This window comes from Manacus vitellinus, unplaced genomic scaffold, assembly GCF_001715985.3.
Source record: "Manacus vitellinus isolate BGI_N305 unplaced genomic scaffold, ASM171598v3 scaffold_15_pilon, whole genome shotgun sequence".
Classification (NCBI taxonomy): domain Eukaryota; kingdom Metazoa; phylum Chordata; class Aves; order Passeriformes; family Pipridae; genus Manacus; species Manacus vitellinus.
Window position 1 is genome coordinate 5,840,206 of NW_021939122.1, and position 18,054 is coordinate 5,858,259.

General features: G+C 41.1%; 1 protein-coding gene across 4 annotated transcripts in view; it reads right to left on the reverse strand.

The window, feature by feature from the left end:
- The window catches only part of MARCHF8 (membrane associated ring-CH-type finger 8), a 94,621-nt gene that overhangs the window by 71,322 nt on the left and 5,245 nt on the right, over positions 1 to 18,054 (reverse strand). For all 4 annotated transcript variants that reach the window (XM_029958545.1, XM_008929806.4, XM_008929805.4 and 1 more), the window contains exon 2: positions 1,316 to 1,494. In XM_029958545.1, the coding sequence (XP_029814405.1) occupies positions 1,316 to 1,411 (96 nt within the window). In that variant the 5' untranslated portion in view covers positions 1,412 to 1,494. The remainder of the gene's footprint in view (positions 1 to 1,315; positions 1,495 to 18,054) is intronic.

Sequence of the window (18,054 nt, forward strand, 5' to 3'; positions counted from 1 at the left end):
TGAGACAAGGTGCTTCACGGATTTAGAGCACCTCCTCTGTGAAGATAACTTCCTGCCTAGGCCTGGCAACCAAAAGCAGCAGTGTGCCAGCCTTATTAATTACTGGTTTAGGAATCTGAAAGGCTAGAATCCTTTTAAGGTGTTATTAAAGAGAAGATTCAAAAAATATCCCCCAATGGGACAATTTATTTCTACTAACTCACTGGTGACTTTGGTAGGTGCAATCTGGAGAGCCGACAGGTGAGACAGGTAGTTAGGGAAAACGATATCAACACATCAGAAACAACTGTTTTACCCTACTCAAAGTTAGCCTTAGTAAATTCCTTTCTGTAACATGATAGTGTCTTTTCAGTCCCTTACATGTAAGCTATGCCCTATCTCTAATAAGCATCACTCTAGATCTCCTCAGAATTAACCACTGCTGAGCAGTCCACAAAGCAAGCCCTGAAGTTCTACCATAAAGTGAATGTCTTCTTGATCTAATTTTATGTCAGGGCAAAGCTAAAAAAACACAAAGAGGTTTCTGTGGAACCGACAGATAATATAAGATTCAGTGCAGTACAGTTGTACACTAAAGCACAATGCACACTGAGGTCTTTGGCCTGACCAGAGACACAGTTCAGGGATAAATAAGGTTGACATGTGAAGACTAGACACAGCACGCTATAAAAACTGTCAAGTAGCATATTAATTGGATTCTATTGGACTTATAATCAGATATATACTTCAGATATTTTTGCATTCTGGTCCTCATTAGCACCACAACAAGACCTCAAAAGGATTCCATTCACACACGTGCTACCAAATTAAGAATACAGATCATATTCCATAAAACAGCACACTACGTACACGCATGGGTGTATATATCCTTCCTTGTGATACTGCAGTCACTATGAAACACAACACACCTACTACATGCTACCAAGAGTAAAGCAAAACAGGATATATGGCTACATATAGGTGTTCAAACCCCACACAATTTTTCTTTAAATATTCTTGTAACAGGTTCCATGACAATGGTACTAGAGCCATCATCCAAATTCCTATCTGCCTTAAATTTTTATGCAAAGTAGAAGGTTGTAGCTTGCATTTTACACAAGTTACTCAACAACAATCTCTAGGACTTTGCAGCCAGCTGCTTTTAAAATAGCACACATGAGAATAAAGAGATAATTTGGTAGCATTCATCCTCACTAAAAGCAGGACTCGTGCAAGGAGTTGGGGCTTTAGAACAGAATCAGGTCTGATTTGATAAACCCTATTGTTTTATACTTAGGTAACTTCCTGTGGAAAAATCAAGCATATGTGGCAGTACCTGTTCCTCCTTTTCTTTGGTCTTGCTCCTGGAGACTCTGGAAGAGGTAACATCCTGAGCTGGAATGACAGAGATTTGATGCAGTGGCATGTTCATCACACCGCCTCGTTTGGTCCTAATATTTACAGGAAGGAGGCTTGAAGGCAGTGCTCATTCCGTGCCATTGTCAGGCCTTGCAACTAAAAAATAAAAATATTAGATGATGTTAAAGTAGCTTGAAATGCAATTATTTCTAAACCAAAGCTAAGTAATTCACTGGATCAAGACGCATCTCTTATTTTCTCTCCGCATCCTAAACAGGAGAGAGTTTGGTGCACTGAGTGAGTGTGGAAAGACACAGAAGTTTTCAAGAACTTTAACTAGACAGGTCAGAGCACAATTTATGCAAAAAGAATAAATAAATTATCAATCAGTTCTGAAAGTGCTCTGAGAGCAGAGCTAGAGGGCAGGGATCATGCTTGAGTCTGCTTGGATAGGGAGAAGGAGGAAGAGCAGCTCTCCCAGCTAAGCAGTGGGAGCCTGATACCTGAAGATGCAAAGAGCAAAGGTCGTGAAGGTAGTTTCCTAAACTGCCAGTCCCATCATACTGGATCAAACTGCCTCAAGAATCATCCTGAATCACACTGAATGCTGTAGTTTTGGCTAAAACCAGGAAATATCCTGCATTTAGCTCTTGTCATTTATGTACCAGCTGGCAACGGAAAGACATGTCACGTGAGCTGTTCCTTTCTTAAAGGTTATTAGAGATTAATATAAACAAAATCCCTCACTAGGTATTGTGAATTCACTGAACTACACACACTTCATCTTTCTCTTACTAATACAACAGGGAAGCATCACACATAGGAAAGATAGTGATAGACATAAATTAGCCAAAATTGGCAACGCTAATCTGAAAGGCAGGCATAATTAACCGTACCTTTTATTAGATTAGTGAAGTTACCTTAAATAAGAAGCTTTTTAAAACATGTAGGATCATGGAGTGTTTATTTGGAACATAACTTGCCGCAAATGAGACACAACTGTGTTTAAAGAAAGGATTACAGGGGAATTAACACAGCAGGGACCATATTAAACAGGGACACTGAATGATGCACTGTTCTTCTGTTTTCCATAACATATCAACTTTTTGGTTGGTTAGTTTTGAATCTGTGAAAGCAGAAAACAGAGACAAGATAGATGCCCTATATATTATGTTGCTTAACAATTTGGAAGTAGTGTAGCTTAGCACTTAGTGCATACCCTAAACTTATGTTGCCCACATTTTTTATTGAATATTTAATTGGAAGTTTTAAAGAGAGGTCAAGCTTTCTAGGTTTTTGATTCCGCAAAAGACACTGGTCTGGTTCTATTTCCATTAGACTCCATAGGAGCTGTGTAAAATGAAAACAGGATCGAATATTTTGACTGCTTTTGATGAAACAACAGAAAAAAAATTACATATTCCAAGCACTTTATACAGAGAATGATAGTTCACTATCCTCTTTGCACTATGGGGGAATGAGTTATCACAGGTCATAGAGCAAGTCATGAGCAAAATCAGAAATGCGTGCAATGCCTGCTGCATCCCAATCACACACTGCATTTGCTGGATGATGCTCAGCCAAATTCAAACACTTTACTGACACGTGGTCAGGATTTATATTACTTCTATAGAGGCCAAGACAGTACCTCATAAAGCGTGCATGAAAGCTCTGAAGGTAATGCCTCCATAACTTTTAGGCATCACTTATTTTAAAAATAAAATATATCAGTATGCATGAGCAAGCAACAACAAGGACACTTCCTTACTGGAGGACAAAGGGAAACATGGGAGTTACCAGCATTATTGAATCTCAGCATAAAAAGAAAACACAGAACCTCCTCAGGTCCTCCACACACCTGCTTAGTTACATCCTCTAAAGCAGCCAAACCAGAGAGGATATAAACATGGGCTGAGATGGGAATATCAAACCACAATAAACAAGGTAGGAAGGGAAGGTATTTTCCCAAGAAAACACAGGGAAATGAAATACAGAGAACATTAAGCTTCAATGAAAATATGCCAGCTAATATGTTCTGTGCTATTGCCAGCAATAACTGGGCTCTGTGTCCCCCCTCAAAAAGGGTTCTGGCCTTGCAGGCAAGGACATGTTGCCATGACTGTAAAGAGAACAAGGAAAATTATTAGAAAACACAGTTTACCCCTCTGATGATGGCAAACAAGTAAAACCAGTTTTTCTGCAGGTACTTCGAGGACAGCATGTGTTAGAATTCTTTGAAAGCGCTCAAGCAGCAGATATAATCCAACTGGATATTCAAAGATGATGTGAAACAGCTCTCCTCTGGTAAAGAAGCCTGGTAGATGTTCTAATAAAGCCTGCCTTTGTTCAAGGGTGGCTTAGAGAAAGCTGTAAACTAAACCCAGATGCCCCACTGTAGCATCCCCAATCTGCAAGGTCCCTAATAATGCACGCACTGTATCAACCTAAAGCACGTTAACTCCACAGCACTAATTAAAGGATAAAGTTACCTGAATGAACAGACCATCTGCAGCACCGAGTACAAACAGACAAGGATGCCAGGAAAGCAATGCCACTCAACACAAAGCAAGTTGTGACAAGCTCCACAGGACATATTCCACAGCTAAATTAGTTCCACATGCTACCTGATTCAGAGGTGAGGAGGTGGGCAGCTACCAATTGGGATCTAAATTTCAATCATATCAAACTGGGAGCCTGCCAAAACTGAAGAAATGCTAAGGCAAGGGGGACTGCTCCTACTCCTACTGTAGTAACGAGACTTTCTCATTACTACAGCACCTGCATCCAACAGCAGAGTACACTTGCCCCCAGGAGGTGGCAAAGGGCTCAGCTTTCTCCTTCATTGTGTTTTATTTGGTTCATAAACCACACATGTAAGGGAAGTCCCATGACCACTGCTGTAGATGATGTTCTATTCACAAAGGAAAGACTTTCAGATTCTTTTTGCCTGGAAAGCTGAAGCAATCATAGGGTGCCAGGAAAGGGATAAAGAGGGTACATACACCTACTAGGTCCCATAGGCAGGGTAGTCATCTGCCTGCAAAGGGATCTTATGCTCCCTCCTGTCCCCATGGTTGTTAACATATCATTCACTGGGGTAAAATACTTAAAGAAAACCTCTCTTAGGAATTTGGGAATTCAGCAAATTATAATAAAGGTTAAGCCTTTTTTCATAGCTGGACTCTGTAGAGATTTCTTTACTCGTGCTGCCAACAGCCAATAAGCCACAATTCAAACGACTGCTCTTGTCCAGAGAGACTTCCTGCAAAGCTGGCTGCGGCACACAGGAATGCCAAGAGAGAGGACAGCTTGAAGCTCAACTGTTCCCCCTATCTATAGCCACACTGGTTCCAGCCAAAAATGGATTCCAGCCATACTACCATTGCAGAGAGCCTTCACAAACGAACACGACTCCGAAAGACAAAAAAGGTCAAAATCCTGGCCACAGAGCCCAGAGGAGATCTTAGCCTAGTGAAGCTAAGATTTCACCCACCCAGGTAGTCCAGTTTTGCTTTCTGCAGGGCAGACAAACAGTAACTAAAAATGCCACCTGGAACCACATCAGCTGGGTCTTCATTACATTGCCAGAACCACGAAGCTGCAGCAAGAACAGTCGGATTCAGAGGAAATGAGACAGTCTCTGAAGGCAGTTGAGCAGCACAAAAGGAAGGAAAAGCATGCACATGACTGGGGCCTGGTGGCTGTGGCCTTCCCCTGAGTAGTATATCTGACACCAACATAAGCAGAAAATTAGATTCTTCTGGGTTATCAGCATTAAGTACATGATGTTAAGGAAACTTCCCAATCTGACCATTCACTAGACTCTCTGGCAGTCACACTCCCAATGCCAGAGACTTTCACTGCTGGGACTAAAGCCCCTTCATAGCAAGCAGCTCCAATGACCCAATAGGAGCTGCACTTGACTCCCCACTCACACAGTCAGACCAGGCTTCCTTACTGGCTCGACCTCAGGTTTCCCATGGCAGAATTTCAGATGTCTTGTTCCACAAAGCAATTTATTCATAGTGCAGTAACAGAAACAGCCCATGATGCTTCCAAGGAGGACCCTTAATAAAGGACCCCCTGGGCTTTTACACCCTCACAGTCTACCCACAGGCAAGTGTCACTCTTCCTCCTGAGTCCTCCACCCCTGCTGTGTCTCCAAGTGTCCATTCACCTGGTTGGTGCCACCCATCTTTGTGCCCTTTGTTATCCAAAAGGTTGGCAGTTTGTGAACTCTTGTCAGGATCCCACCCAGAGCTCAATCTGCAGCTTGTAAAGGGAGCTACCTGTACCAGATGTATTCCTCAACCATGAGAAGGGACAACTAACAACAAAAGGTAACCTCACTGTAAGAGAAGTAGGTGGGAAACCACTTGAAATCCCATTTCCATCATCCACCCCATCAGGATCTGTTTCCTAAGTGACAAGAAGAACATAAATCAGACATCAGGTGAACCAAACGGTCCGTAAATTGTTGGACTGTTACACTGAGAAGTGTCACTGGAAGAACCCAGGTGGAACTTCTCCCTCATCTGCCACCTACTGCAGTTTCTCTGCCCATTACACATTCAAAAATAAAGGCTAAACTGCTCTTTGTCAAAGATTCCCAGCTAGACTGATGCAAGTAAGTACAAATCATGATCTTCTGTCTACGGCTTCATATCTACCAGAATGTAAAAGCATGAATGTAAATGTATGAACAGCAGATTAGGTCATTTACACTTTAGATAAAGTCCACCATACTCCCTTGCTACATGGCATATGCTGGAGAACTTCAGCAGAAGCTCTGGAGCTGTAGTGGCACTTGGCTGCTGACGTACACAGGCCTTACCAAAAGAAATGCATACTAAGGATGCATGAAGGTGTGTACATATGCTTTGTATTACTCACAGAAGGGTAAAAAATACAGCAGTCAAATAGGTCAGTTGTTTTCCTATTTAAAGTACAACAGATATTCTGGATTATAAAAGAATCTGTCTTTATGCATGTGAAAGATGTGCCCTGGAAACTGTGGCAGAAGGAAGATGGTAGTCACTAACAGAAGGGAATTGAAGTAATTCCACCTATCAGTTGTTCTGGTCTGCCCCAAAGTTTCTTCCATTTTTCTTCAACTACCCTAGTCCCCAGTAACGACAGTGGGCTGCATCACGTAGGTCATTGGTCTGATAATCTGTTGCAGGGTGGGCAGATCAAAAATAAAACAAGAGATCGCTGATGTCCAGATAATCCAGACACTGAAGTACCATTCGTGGCTGTGACAATCCTGCAATGGACTAGATCAGCCTGAAGACTTCAGGGGACCTTCCAGATGCAGGATGACAAGTGCTGTTCCGAGTCTTTGTGGATCACTGCCGTGCAATTCAGCCTTCTGAAACTTCCCTTCTGTACAGCACAAAACCAGATCCAAACAGGAATGGAAACCCTCTGAAGAAACCTCTGACTGCTGCTAGATGGTGTAACATCTTCATCAGATGGCTTACTTTTTCCTAGTAAGACTTGAAATAATTATTAATGCAGATTTGGAATCTGTTTTTCTGTTGGAGGTCTTGATGTGAAATCTCAAAGCCTCATTAAAAAGAAAATCCTTTGGTTTTGGGTTTTTATTGCTGTTGTTCTGAAGGTAACAGTTCACTGACTTTGGAAAATTCCTATGTGCATCTTAACTTTCCCTAGCTACTCTGACATTTCAGATGGATATAGCTTATGTCTACTTTCTGTACACTACATTTTCCATATTTGCAAATATTTCCAATCCTATTAGCTTGTGTTGGCTCCAGTTTGAAGCTTTTATTATTTCAGTTTGAGCTTGTTCGGACTCTTCCCCTACTAATGTAGCTTACATAATCCTCTTCTAGAGATGACAGATGTGCATTTTCAAAAAGAGGATCCTGCATCTGCGTTTCATTTTGGTTTACTGTGGCTTAATCAGTACTTTGTTAACAGCATTATTTAAGAGATGTTATCAAGCCTCATGCACTTCACATGCATTTGTTAACTTGACAAACAAATGTAATTAAGAAAGCCTAAGGCAGAGGAACTAACACTTCCTTCTCTGCAGTACCTTTCACATTTCACTTCTAATGTTGTACTAACCCTGAAAAGAAACCTTTTCTTCAGACCAGGCAGATATAATTCTGGATTATTTTGCTATTTACAGCTATGCATCTGCCCATATATCTTGCACTGTTTACTGGCTCAGCTGTAACTTCTCCCTTTATTATCTCAGTTCCTCCTTTCCTCCACCTGCTAGTGTCCTAAAAATAATCAGCTTCAAGCCTTAAAAACATTTTTCTTCTAATATTTTTTTTAAATCATGTTATTGAGTAGCTGAAATCAAAAGAAAGGCTAAGAAAGCGGACAAGAGATTTTTCTGCAAATTACCTGCGTTCCATTTGAAAGCTTCTCAATATACAGGAATATACAGGTGTAGACTATGCACAACACATAGAAAAACAGAAGTATCAGCCAGCTCTAGCTGACTCCTCTCAAAATGAGAATATGATTACTTCTACAAATATAATACAACTAGACAAGCAAGAAGTTAAACTACATTATCAATAAATAATGGTCCTAGAGCTCTTAGCATCCCCTTTCCTTGATTTCAATGGAAGCTAAGGAGGATCTGCATCTCTAAAAAACAGGTTCCTTAAAAACTGACCCCTTCAAATCAAATGAGCTGATAAATGCAATTATGAACTAGCTTAGCATTCAGGAAAATAAATGTCACTTCCCTCTGTTTCAACAACACAATAATACAGTATTTACAGTCCCCGAGAAACAAAGAAATTACTTCTGTCTGCTTCTGCTATTAATAGCAACTTACCTGCATCAAAAGCATCAATGATCATTTCTAATGTCCTGTGGAAAGAACAAAGTACCAGATGTTTCACACACACCTGAGCAGTAAGCTCCTGCTACAGAGGCAAAAATTCTTTAACTATATCAGTGGTCTGCTGGGTAAAACACATTTTTAAGTAACTCCTCTTGTGTATTTGTTGATGAACAGTTCATAATAACATTAGCATTATTCCCTGGGACAGTCTCTATAACAAGCAAAAAGAAAGAGAGGTAAAGCAGGAGTTTCATCCTCTGCATTGGGAAGCCCTAACGGTGGAGACCTGGGAGAAGTCAACAGCCAGGGTTGGTGTTTTCTCAGCCAGCAAGTTGCTCTACCTGCTCCACTGAATTCCCAAACCCATTTGCATAAGGGGGTGCCATTTGTTCTTTTGAGTTGATAAACACCATTTCACCTCACCCCTTCACATTAAACACTTCTTCCTGTCCCAACGTGCTTCCAAACTGAGCAGGTGTGTGAATCACAGTGCAAGCTGTGAGTCTTTACAGCTTTGCTGCAAGCAAGATGTAATATCACAGCATGTTTGGGACTTGCCTTATCACTCTTAGTCATGATCCTATCAGCTCCCAGAATGAGTAGAGACTGGCTTCCCAAGAAATTAATGCCCCTCTCCAGAAGAGGCTTTCTTCCCTCCAATTTGGCACCAAAGCCATCCCGCAAAGCAAAAATTAGGTTGTCTTAATCACACAATTCCAAACTTTTCTTAAAGACATGGATGATGACTTGTTTCTTCATAATACTCATTGTCAGAGAACAGACCACAGTACCATGCCAATTGCTACAGTTTCTGAGAAGAGCTGTCTTTCCTCCTTCTTTGGCTGTCCAAAGGCAATGCACAACAGTAACCTACGTGGATTCCATCACAGTGATGCAATGGTGAGCACATCTTTTCCTTACTAACCCAGAGAAACAGTTTGAGAGAGTAGTGGTGAAGTTTCATACAACCCAAAACTCTTAAACTAACGGAAAAGAAACAAGGTCATATTATTGTGAACACAGGTTTGGGAACGGCCCGCTAAGATTGTTGCAGCTGGTCGACTGCAATTGCAGATCACTGCACAATCAACAAAAAAGGGTCCATAGTACACTACTGGATACAAAAAACACTCCCCTCACCCCAGTCATGGGCAAAAGTCAAACCCCACAAAACTATGACATGCCAGGGAAAGACAGCAAGTGATGTCAAGGAAAAGGTAAAACCCCAGACCTCCAGAATAACAGCAAATCTACTGGAAAAATGCACACATGATCATTACAATTTGGCAAAGTGCTCCATATGACAATTGATGTTTTTTAGAAGAAAATGTTAAGTGAAGATTATAATCAAATGGAAAGAGAGACATATTAATACATGTATAGACCAGGAAGAGAAATTTGCACCAACATATATTTGCAGGCAAATTTCTAGTCTAGTATACAAGTCCACATGATATAATGTAACACCTATGGATAATTTATGATCACTTCCCATTCTCCATTATAATCCTTTCAGGGCTCACAAAACTCTAAATCAGTTCTGAAATCCAATGAAAAATGGGTCTGTATTTTTATCTTCAAAATTAATAAGGGCTATTAAAAATGCATAAATTTACATTGAAGACAATGAAAGCCTGGGTTTCCCAAACACTGTAAATATTTACAATGCAAGATAGTGATGAAACAGAACAATCTCACCATTGTTCAGTGAGGACATTGCTCACATTCTGTATTGTACAGAGATAACAATCATGCATTTTTAGGAAAATTCTGTGCTTTATCACTTATTTTCCATTACATTAGAGGCTAACAGTTTTAAAAGCCATTTACGAACAACAGGTGCCTAAGCAACATTCTTCGCTATTGTTGAACTGCTACCAGGCAAAACATTCCTCTTAAGGCAGAGTAAAAAGAATATACTATTGACTAAATGGTTCTGTGTTTTGAAGAAATATGAAATCATTCCTCCTCTGTCTTTGGGTGAATAAGAAATTTCCAAAGCAGAGCACATAAGAATGTATTTCTTTTGCATGATTTACAAGTTAAATGTCAGATATCTCTTTATTTACAGGTTTAAGTTACAACATGTCTTAGCTGTGGAAGTCTTAGTAAAAATCTAGGTTTCTTTTCTGGATCTTTATGAAAAACCTTTAAACTCTGAGGAAACAGCTACAAACTACATTCTCTAAGACTTGCATGATGCAACTGGAGAGCTTAAAACCAGTGTCTTCAAAAGTTCAAATGTAGAGTAAAAAGAGCAATGCACCAAACATCCTGTAGATGATTCTTCCACTAACCTGTATTACATCAGTGAGTTTCTTTTCAACTATAACTTCCCACATTTTAAGGTAACCTGAATTTATGATGCAAAACTCACTACCAGAAGTCATTTGCTATCACCCAAATTTAAAACTTTAATGAGTCATGGTATGTCCCTGTATTTAAAATGTATTTCAAAGTATAACAGGCTTTGGTGAGAACTTTTTATTGGGAAGTATACTCAGGCATAGTATGTCTGCTTTATGTTTCCATCTTTTTCCATGTTGATACCTTCTCTATACATTTGCTAACATCCAACAAGAATCCCCTGTCCAGAGGCCAATGTGGGAAGTACCAGTACTGTGAGCTGCATGAGTACTTGTTCTCCAGGCAGAATAAAATGCTGGGGGAGCCCACAGCCCCACTGACATCACTGCCCATCTTTAACTTTATTTCAAGTATCACCAATACAGAGTTGTGCTCACTGGCTGTGGTTCAGAAAAGCAAATCATTTGAGTTCTTCAGTTTAGTCACTTCTGTGCAATGGAAGGATAACAGTACTTCCACTTCCCACCTCTGGGCTGCTTGACAGACAGCTTCTGTGGGGGTGGTATTGTTCCTTACCATGGCAAAGTACAGTACCTGGCACAACCAAGAGCACAGACTGAAGTGCTACAGTAATATAAGCAATAACAGCAGTACACATCTGAGTCACTCCTTCAGATTCACACCTGCATCGTCACCAAAAATTGCCAGATCTTGATTTGAGACAGTTGCTAGTCAGACAAACATGGTATTTATCATCAACTTCAACATGAAAATTATGCTATGAAGAGTTTAAGAACCTCCGTGTCACAGTATTATCATTAAGTAGTAAACCTGTATAAAACCTATAGACAGTCCAGGTCTGTGAACAGAACTGATTCTGCTCTGGTGCCAGGATACGAAAGCTGCTTCCAGCTGCAACCTTATCGTGGCATATGCTGGGTGGTTAAAGAGGCTGCATGTGCCTGTCTTACTGTAAGTGTCCCTGCTGTAGTTTAAAGGCCAGGCAACTGATTTCAGAAGGCTGAAGAACAGCACTGATTCCCTCACCCCCACTCCCCACACCAGTGCTGACACTGACGTGCACTGGCAGTGGAAAAGCATCAGCACAGTTTCCCTTCATTAGGGTGTTATTTCACTCGAGCGTGCTGGCACGTGTATGTTGGTTCTGCCCATCTTTCCCCCACAACAGTGCTCTGTGCCACCCAAAAAGAAGAGACTGGCATTACTGAAACCCACAGACAATGCATTCCTTACCAGTCTATAAAGGGCCAGTCATCCCCACTGTACCTAAAATAGCCACTGGATGCAATCACGAGATGAATACATGATTGTGGATTCCTTCAAATCACTGCCTTCTTACACGGACAAGAAACCAGTGTCCAGTAGTTGCATCCTCACCCATTGTCCTTGTTCTCAATTCAGCAATCAAGTGTTGAGCCTTTCTGTCCCATCCAGTATTAGTCCCTTCATTTCTAAAAGTATTTAGAAGTTTAGAGATTTTATAAGAAATTTAGAGAAACAGCACAAAACTCCACCAATCCATTCCTATGCACTTGCAAGACCTTTATAGAATCTATTTAATCGTACCCAGGACAGCTTTCTATCACCAGAACTACAGCAGTATTTCTGAAGTCTAGCTGTCACCCATGAGCTGCTCAGTGCCAGTAAAACACAGCCAGCTACAGAAGGCTACTAAGACAGAGAGAAGTATCCAGATACAGAAAAAATGTACTTACTAATGAGAAATATTGAGAATTGCACAGGTCTGTTTCTTGCTGCTGGAGAAGAGGCTGACTTGCAGTGCCCTGTTGCCCTACTCTTAAATGACTACCAGCTTTTCCTCCAGCAGATGCTTCAAAGCGATCTTGAAGTGTCTAGTAAGGGTGAGGGGAGGCCCAGGACACTAGACAGCAACATGCTGTGACACAAAAGCTGGTTTCAAAGGAAGCTGGTGATAGCTGGAGCAATACAATGGAATGGATTCTGGGATGCTGTTGCATATCTACAGGGCAAGAAAAAGAAGTTGCTATATGAAGTTCTCCAAACACGGAAATAGAATTCAGGATCATGGTCACATCACTGACACCAATTGACATGTCACATTTTTTAACCCAATCAAATCTAGAAGTGGCTTTTTTGTCTTTTCCCCAAACAGATGCTCTTTGCTTTAAATTAGTTTAGACAGAAGCCAAGTGTGCTAAACAAAGCCCATGCAACTCCGGTGCACACAAGCACTACTGTAAAACCTGAAACATTCACAAAGAAAAAACCTGGAAGAAATAGTAGTTTTTATCAGGTGTCTGCTGAAATTGAAAGCAGAAGAAAAACTTGATTTATTTATTTATCAAACTAAAATTTCATCAGTCACGAGAAAAATGTACTGTTGTAGAAAGAGGCAAGCACCAAAACTGTTGAGGTCCCATCAGAATTTTACATCAATTGCATCCTGAGCTGCAGAGAAAGAAACCTATACAACTTTAGCCTACTCTCCTCCATATTTTCCAGCACCCATACCTGCTGACTACATAGTCTCCTTCTCTAAGTAGTTACAATTACAATAATATTCAGGGACATTTGTTCTTCCAAAGAGTAGAAGAAAAATTACTACAGACAAATAATTTGAACGTCTACTGAATTCGGCTAATGGAGAGATAAGGACATATTTTTTTATTAATAATTTTGAATGGCAAATGTGAGAGGTTTTTTTCTTAACTGAAAAAAAGAAAACTACCCCCTATTCCAAAGGCGACAGATGTTAGAAAGTCAAGATAGAAATCTCCTAAGTATTCTGCTCACTTAAAACAGTTGGCTGGTTCAATTCCAGACAGTCCCATCTTTGGCACAGGCTCCCACACATGGACTGTACAGCAGCATCAAGATGGTCATAATGTATCTAAAGACTAAAGATGACTTCCGGTTTTGAAGTCACAGGAATCCAAAAGTAACCAAAACACTGCTGGTTTCGTCTTGCAGGACCAAATCATTCCCAATATGTGTGCAGCACTGTGCTTAGGAACAGGCACGGTCCCCTCTGCGTCACAAGTGACCTTGTGCCTGACACGGTCCTTCTCCATTAGCTGTGCTCTTTCTGAATGAGGCATAAAGCCTTGGGCTTGGACAAGTTACACTTCTTGTTTTACAGGGACACATAATATTCAGTGAGTGGTACTAGCTGGCAACATTACCATTATCTTTCAAAGAAATAATCTGGTACAATCTCACATCAGCTACATTTTTCACAGAGTTAACAGAAGTTTCACATCTCAGCAAGGTCACCTGATCTCTCTCTGCCTCATTACAGAGGAGAGAAATCATCTAACTTAAGAAACAAAACCAACAAAAGGCTAAAAAGTATTCAGATCCCTATCTTCAGAAACATTAAATACCTCAGCTGAAAAGGCTCCCTCTTCTTTGCTGTGCTGCTTCTGCAGCAAAGCCAGGCAGCTGTCCTGCAATGCTCAACCAATGCCACCTAATAGCTTCAAACAGGAAACAACAATGTAACACACATATAAATGTTCGCTTCTGTGCTCTTGGATTGAGTCTTTGGGGGTAGGCGTGGGTTTTTAAAGAAAAAAAAATGTCCAGAAAGCAGATACCCACCAAGGAGGGCATCTTCTCTGCCTGAAAAAGAAGACATTGCTGGCAAAACTGCACCCTACAGAATTTAGCTGGGGTTAAGACTCAGTATGAATCCAGTGCAAAGTCAGTACCACCACCTGGTCTCCCCCTGAAATTCCCTACCCAAACACTGATTCTGTCCAGATTTTCCTCACTGGCAAACCAGAGATATCAGTTCAGTCCTAACTGCAGGTTAGTAATTAGAATACTTCTCTGATTGGAGATCACCAGTGGTATTACAAAGTAGATTATTTTTAGCAATTGTCTGATTGAGCCAGAGCTACAGTCAGTTGTAAATTAGTCGCTGCTTCTTCTAAGATTACATTTTAGACACCAATTTCCAATATTTAGTATCTCTTCAAAAGCCATCATCTGTCAATCATCTTTGCAGAGAAAAGAGCAAAGAGGAAGCAGCTATCATACACCCAAGAAGGGACTTAACATTTTCAAGTTTCCTGCTCAAAGTCTAGTAAGAACAGAAATAGGAGATGAAGACATATGGAAAGGCACAGTGTCTTCAGACACCAGTGGTGAAGGCATTTACAAACTCAAGTAACCCATCCTCTGACAGCTGTCATGTTGGAGTGGCACCTTTTATAGAAGGGGTTGTAGAAGGTCCAAAGACAGCGTAACGTGCTGTTTTATTGCTCACCAGGTTAAAGTATGACTTAGCCTGCTAGTGATTTTCTTGGGTTTTTTGGCACATTACGATAAAGGAAGAAAAACAGGCCCACAGAAGAAAGGTTTGGCTCAGAAACTGGCCAGGTCTCCTTGACTCAGAGAGGATGCTAGAGACAGGATAAACAGCATTTCAGAAAACCAGGCCTGTGCTGTAGCATGTCCATGTCACTAGCCTTGGTGGGATACACTGTGTACAATCAAGCTGTTTTCCACTCCCATCCCCTGCTGACATGAATTACTTTCAGACTTGAAACCCAACAGTTTCATCATCTTATTAAATTCCCTATTCCTGGCTCAGATGTCTCTCACATGCATTAGTTAGATTACATCAGCTACAGAGACCTGTCCATGAGCCGCATAGGATACAGCTCAAAGGCGGTCAGTCAGAGGTTGGATCATCAGCTCTCTCGAGTTCTCCTCCCTTATTCACAGAAGAAGCAATGCAAACTGTGTGACAAGGGATAAGTACATGTTTTGTGGTGTCATGTGGAAAGGGAGAGAATACCAGAGCATCAAGATGCAACTGCTCTTCCTTGGGCAGAGCATCCACCCTGAAGCAGAACCATCCCTGCGGCTTCCTCCCACAAGCCCTGCACAAGGCATGGACAGTAAAGACAGGCTAAGCCAAACCCAGAGACCAGAGAGTCTTAATACGGCAGCTAAGGAGGACTTGAAAAGGCAGCTGACAAACAGCCAACCAGCAGGATGCCTGCAGGGCATCACAGCCCTACCAAGTCTGTGCAAAGCACCTGTAGTACTGCTCAGTGTGAACATGCCAACTAAAAAACTTCCCAGGAGGTGATCAAAGATGGATGAGACAGACTGAACACGTGTCCCAGATGACAAGTAGAGCTCAAGTAAACAGAGAAAGCAAACAACCGTAACAAATGTCTAACAGACACAATGGAAGATCACGGCCAAGAATAAAATGCATGATGTATCTAATTCCCTTTCTATATAAGGAACTGATCCTGAGTCAGAGCTTCTTTGCTTTCAGGCAGCTGGACCACACGATGCTATGCTTGCCAGGGTATCACTAACAAAGGAAAGTGAGTGAGAAGTCTTATCTTGAATCACATGTGTTCAACAGCAACTGAGCTGGGATCCTTGCCTTGTGGTTGCAGAAGTTGATATCAACACCACTAGTGAATAAAAGCGTAGGCCTTCTGCAGATACAAGTGCCTCAGGGTCCCCAAAACACCAAATACCGACCACAGGAGATCCCGGAAAGACAAACACTACCAAAAGACTGTAAAGCATACGTCAGACCTACCCTGCTGCAACTGGCATGTACATATATAGAGGAGACTCTTCCACACTTCACTACAAGCATCTCAAATGAAGCCTTATGGAGTAGGGATAAAATGCAAGAAGCACTTAGGCAATCCTGGCAGGAGGCACAGAGTTCTGGCAGGGCCACCTCCTGCTGCTTTGAAGTTGGGGTTTTAATATATCACTTGCACGTTGCCTCACTAGAAACAAAGTCACACGTATAATTTAAGTGATCAGACGGATCAGGTAGGGTCAAAGAGGAATAATTTTGAACTTTGTGTGGTTTGGAAAACACAAGAGAGTTGTGGGTTCTCACTGATTTGCCTGGAAAACACCACAGTGCAGTTTTCTTACACTTCTAGGATGGCACATAAAAAGAATCTCGTCTCTAAAAGGCCTTGGGAGCTGCAGAGTTCCACAGGTGTACTACAGCAGGACTCTTTTTCACACACCTGCCAAAGCATGTAGCAGCTCGTACAGAACAACATGGAGACCTTTCAAGCCTTGGAATTTTGTGATGAAAGGAAGTTGGTGAATATTTCTGCAACATCAGAAACACTTAACTCTAGCGGTGTCAGCCAGAAGTTATCTATCCTCCCCTGTCAGGTCTTACCCTAAGATTAAGAGTACAAAATAGCAGAACATCTCTGCCACAAGAATCACAGAAACAACATATATGCCTCACACAAAGGAACTGCTAAAAGGCAATATACAGTCTTCATGTCCAAAAGCAACAAACATATTTCAAGGCTACAGTAGCAAAACACCGCATAAGAACACTAATGCATTTAGAAGGCTAAAATCTGATCTCATTTTATTGGCTTCTGCTTTATTATGCCAAGTGCAAAGTTAAAACTCCCTTTCAATATTTTAATCAAACCTGCTGCTGTTTTTGACTAATTCCCAAGATCAAGCTAGCCTGACAAGAATCCTGTAATTTTACAATGATATCTCTCCTCCCTCCACCCCCTTAAGTTATCAAACATTAATTTTGTGAAGAGTCTGCTGCATCATGCCAGGTCTAATTTAGTAGCAGTACTTAAACTTTTCTCCTAGGCTTTCAGAAGGCCTTGCAGTGGAAGAAGGCCATTCCATAGCAGAAGGATTAGCACAGTCTGATATTTTACAGTTTGGTATCCTGTGGTTGCAGGTTTCACCCACGTGACCTATCTTGTGTCTAAAAAAGTGCTATCTCCACGGGCTTTGGCACAGGGTAAGGCTGCAGTTGTGATATTGCAATTTATATTCCCTTCTTCCTGCAACATTAAAAGTTCCAGCAAATACGTGACATTTAGCCAACAGATTCAGAAGTTACTGGCAGTGTGATTGCATAAGCCAACTTCCCCTTAGAGAGAAGGCTAAAAATTTTTTAAAAAAATCCAAGAACCTTACAAAAACCTTGATACAGGTGACAACTGAGTTGCAGGAAACTAAGGTATGCATAGGTGAAGTAGCTTAAGCCAGAAAATTGAGGCCAGAAGCAGGAAAAAGACTCAGATTTCCTGTCTCTCTCAAAAAAGCCTTTAGCTGCGAGTGAACTTCCTCTTCTTTTTGAAGCTAGGCAGATTTTTTTTTCTTCTCTTTGACACAACACAGCATTTAGTTAAGTATGCATTTATAGTGTTTGGTATAAAAAACCCCTTTCATCTAGAAATCACTTGCAATGTCAAAGAGTAGCAGCTCCTCTGCAAATCTTCAGTCTACCTGCTTTTTACATATTATATTCATGCACATATAGACACAATTTACAGAAGCAGCTTCAATGTAAATGAATGGTCACAGATTGTGCTAGAGAAAAAACACTGACAACAACTGTCCTTCCTAGTCCTGGCACTTCCAGCTCAGATTTGGCAGGCAAGCTCAAGATGAAAAATACTCTAAAAGTCATAACAATAATCACATTGAAAAGGACAAGATTTTGGATGCAGAACTACAAGGAGAACTCACTTCATTTACCAGAAAAGAAGGAAAAACCCAAGCCTACTGTTAACTTTAGAAAG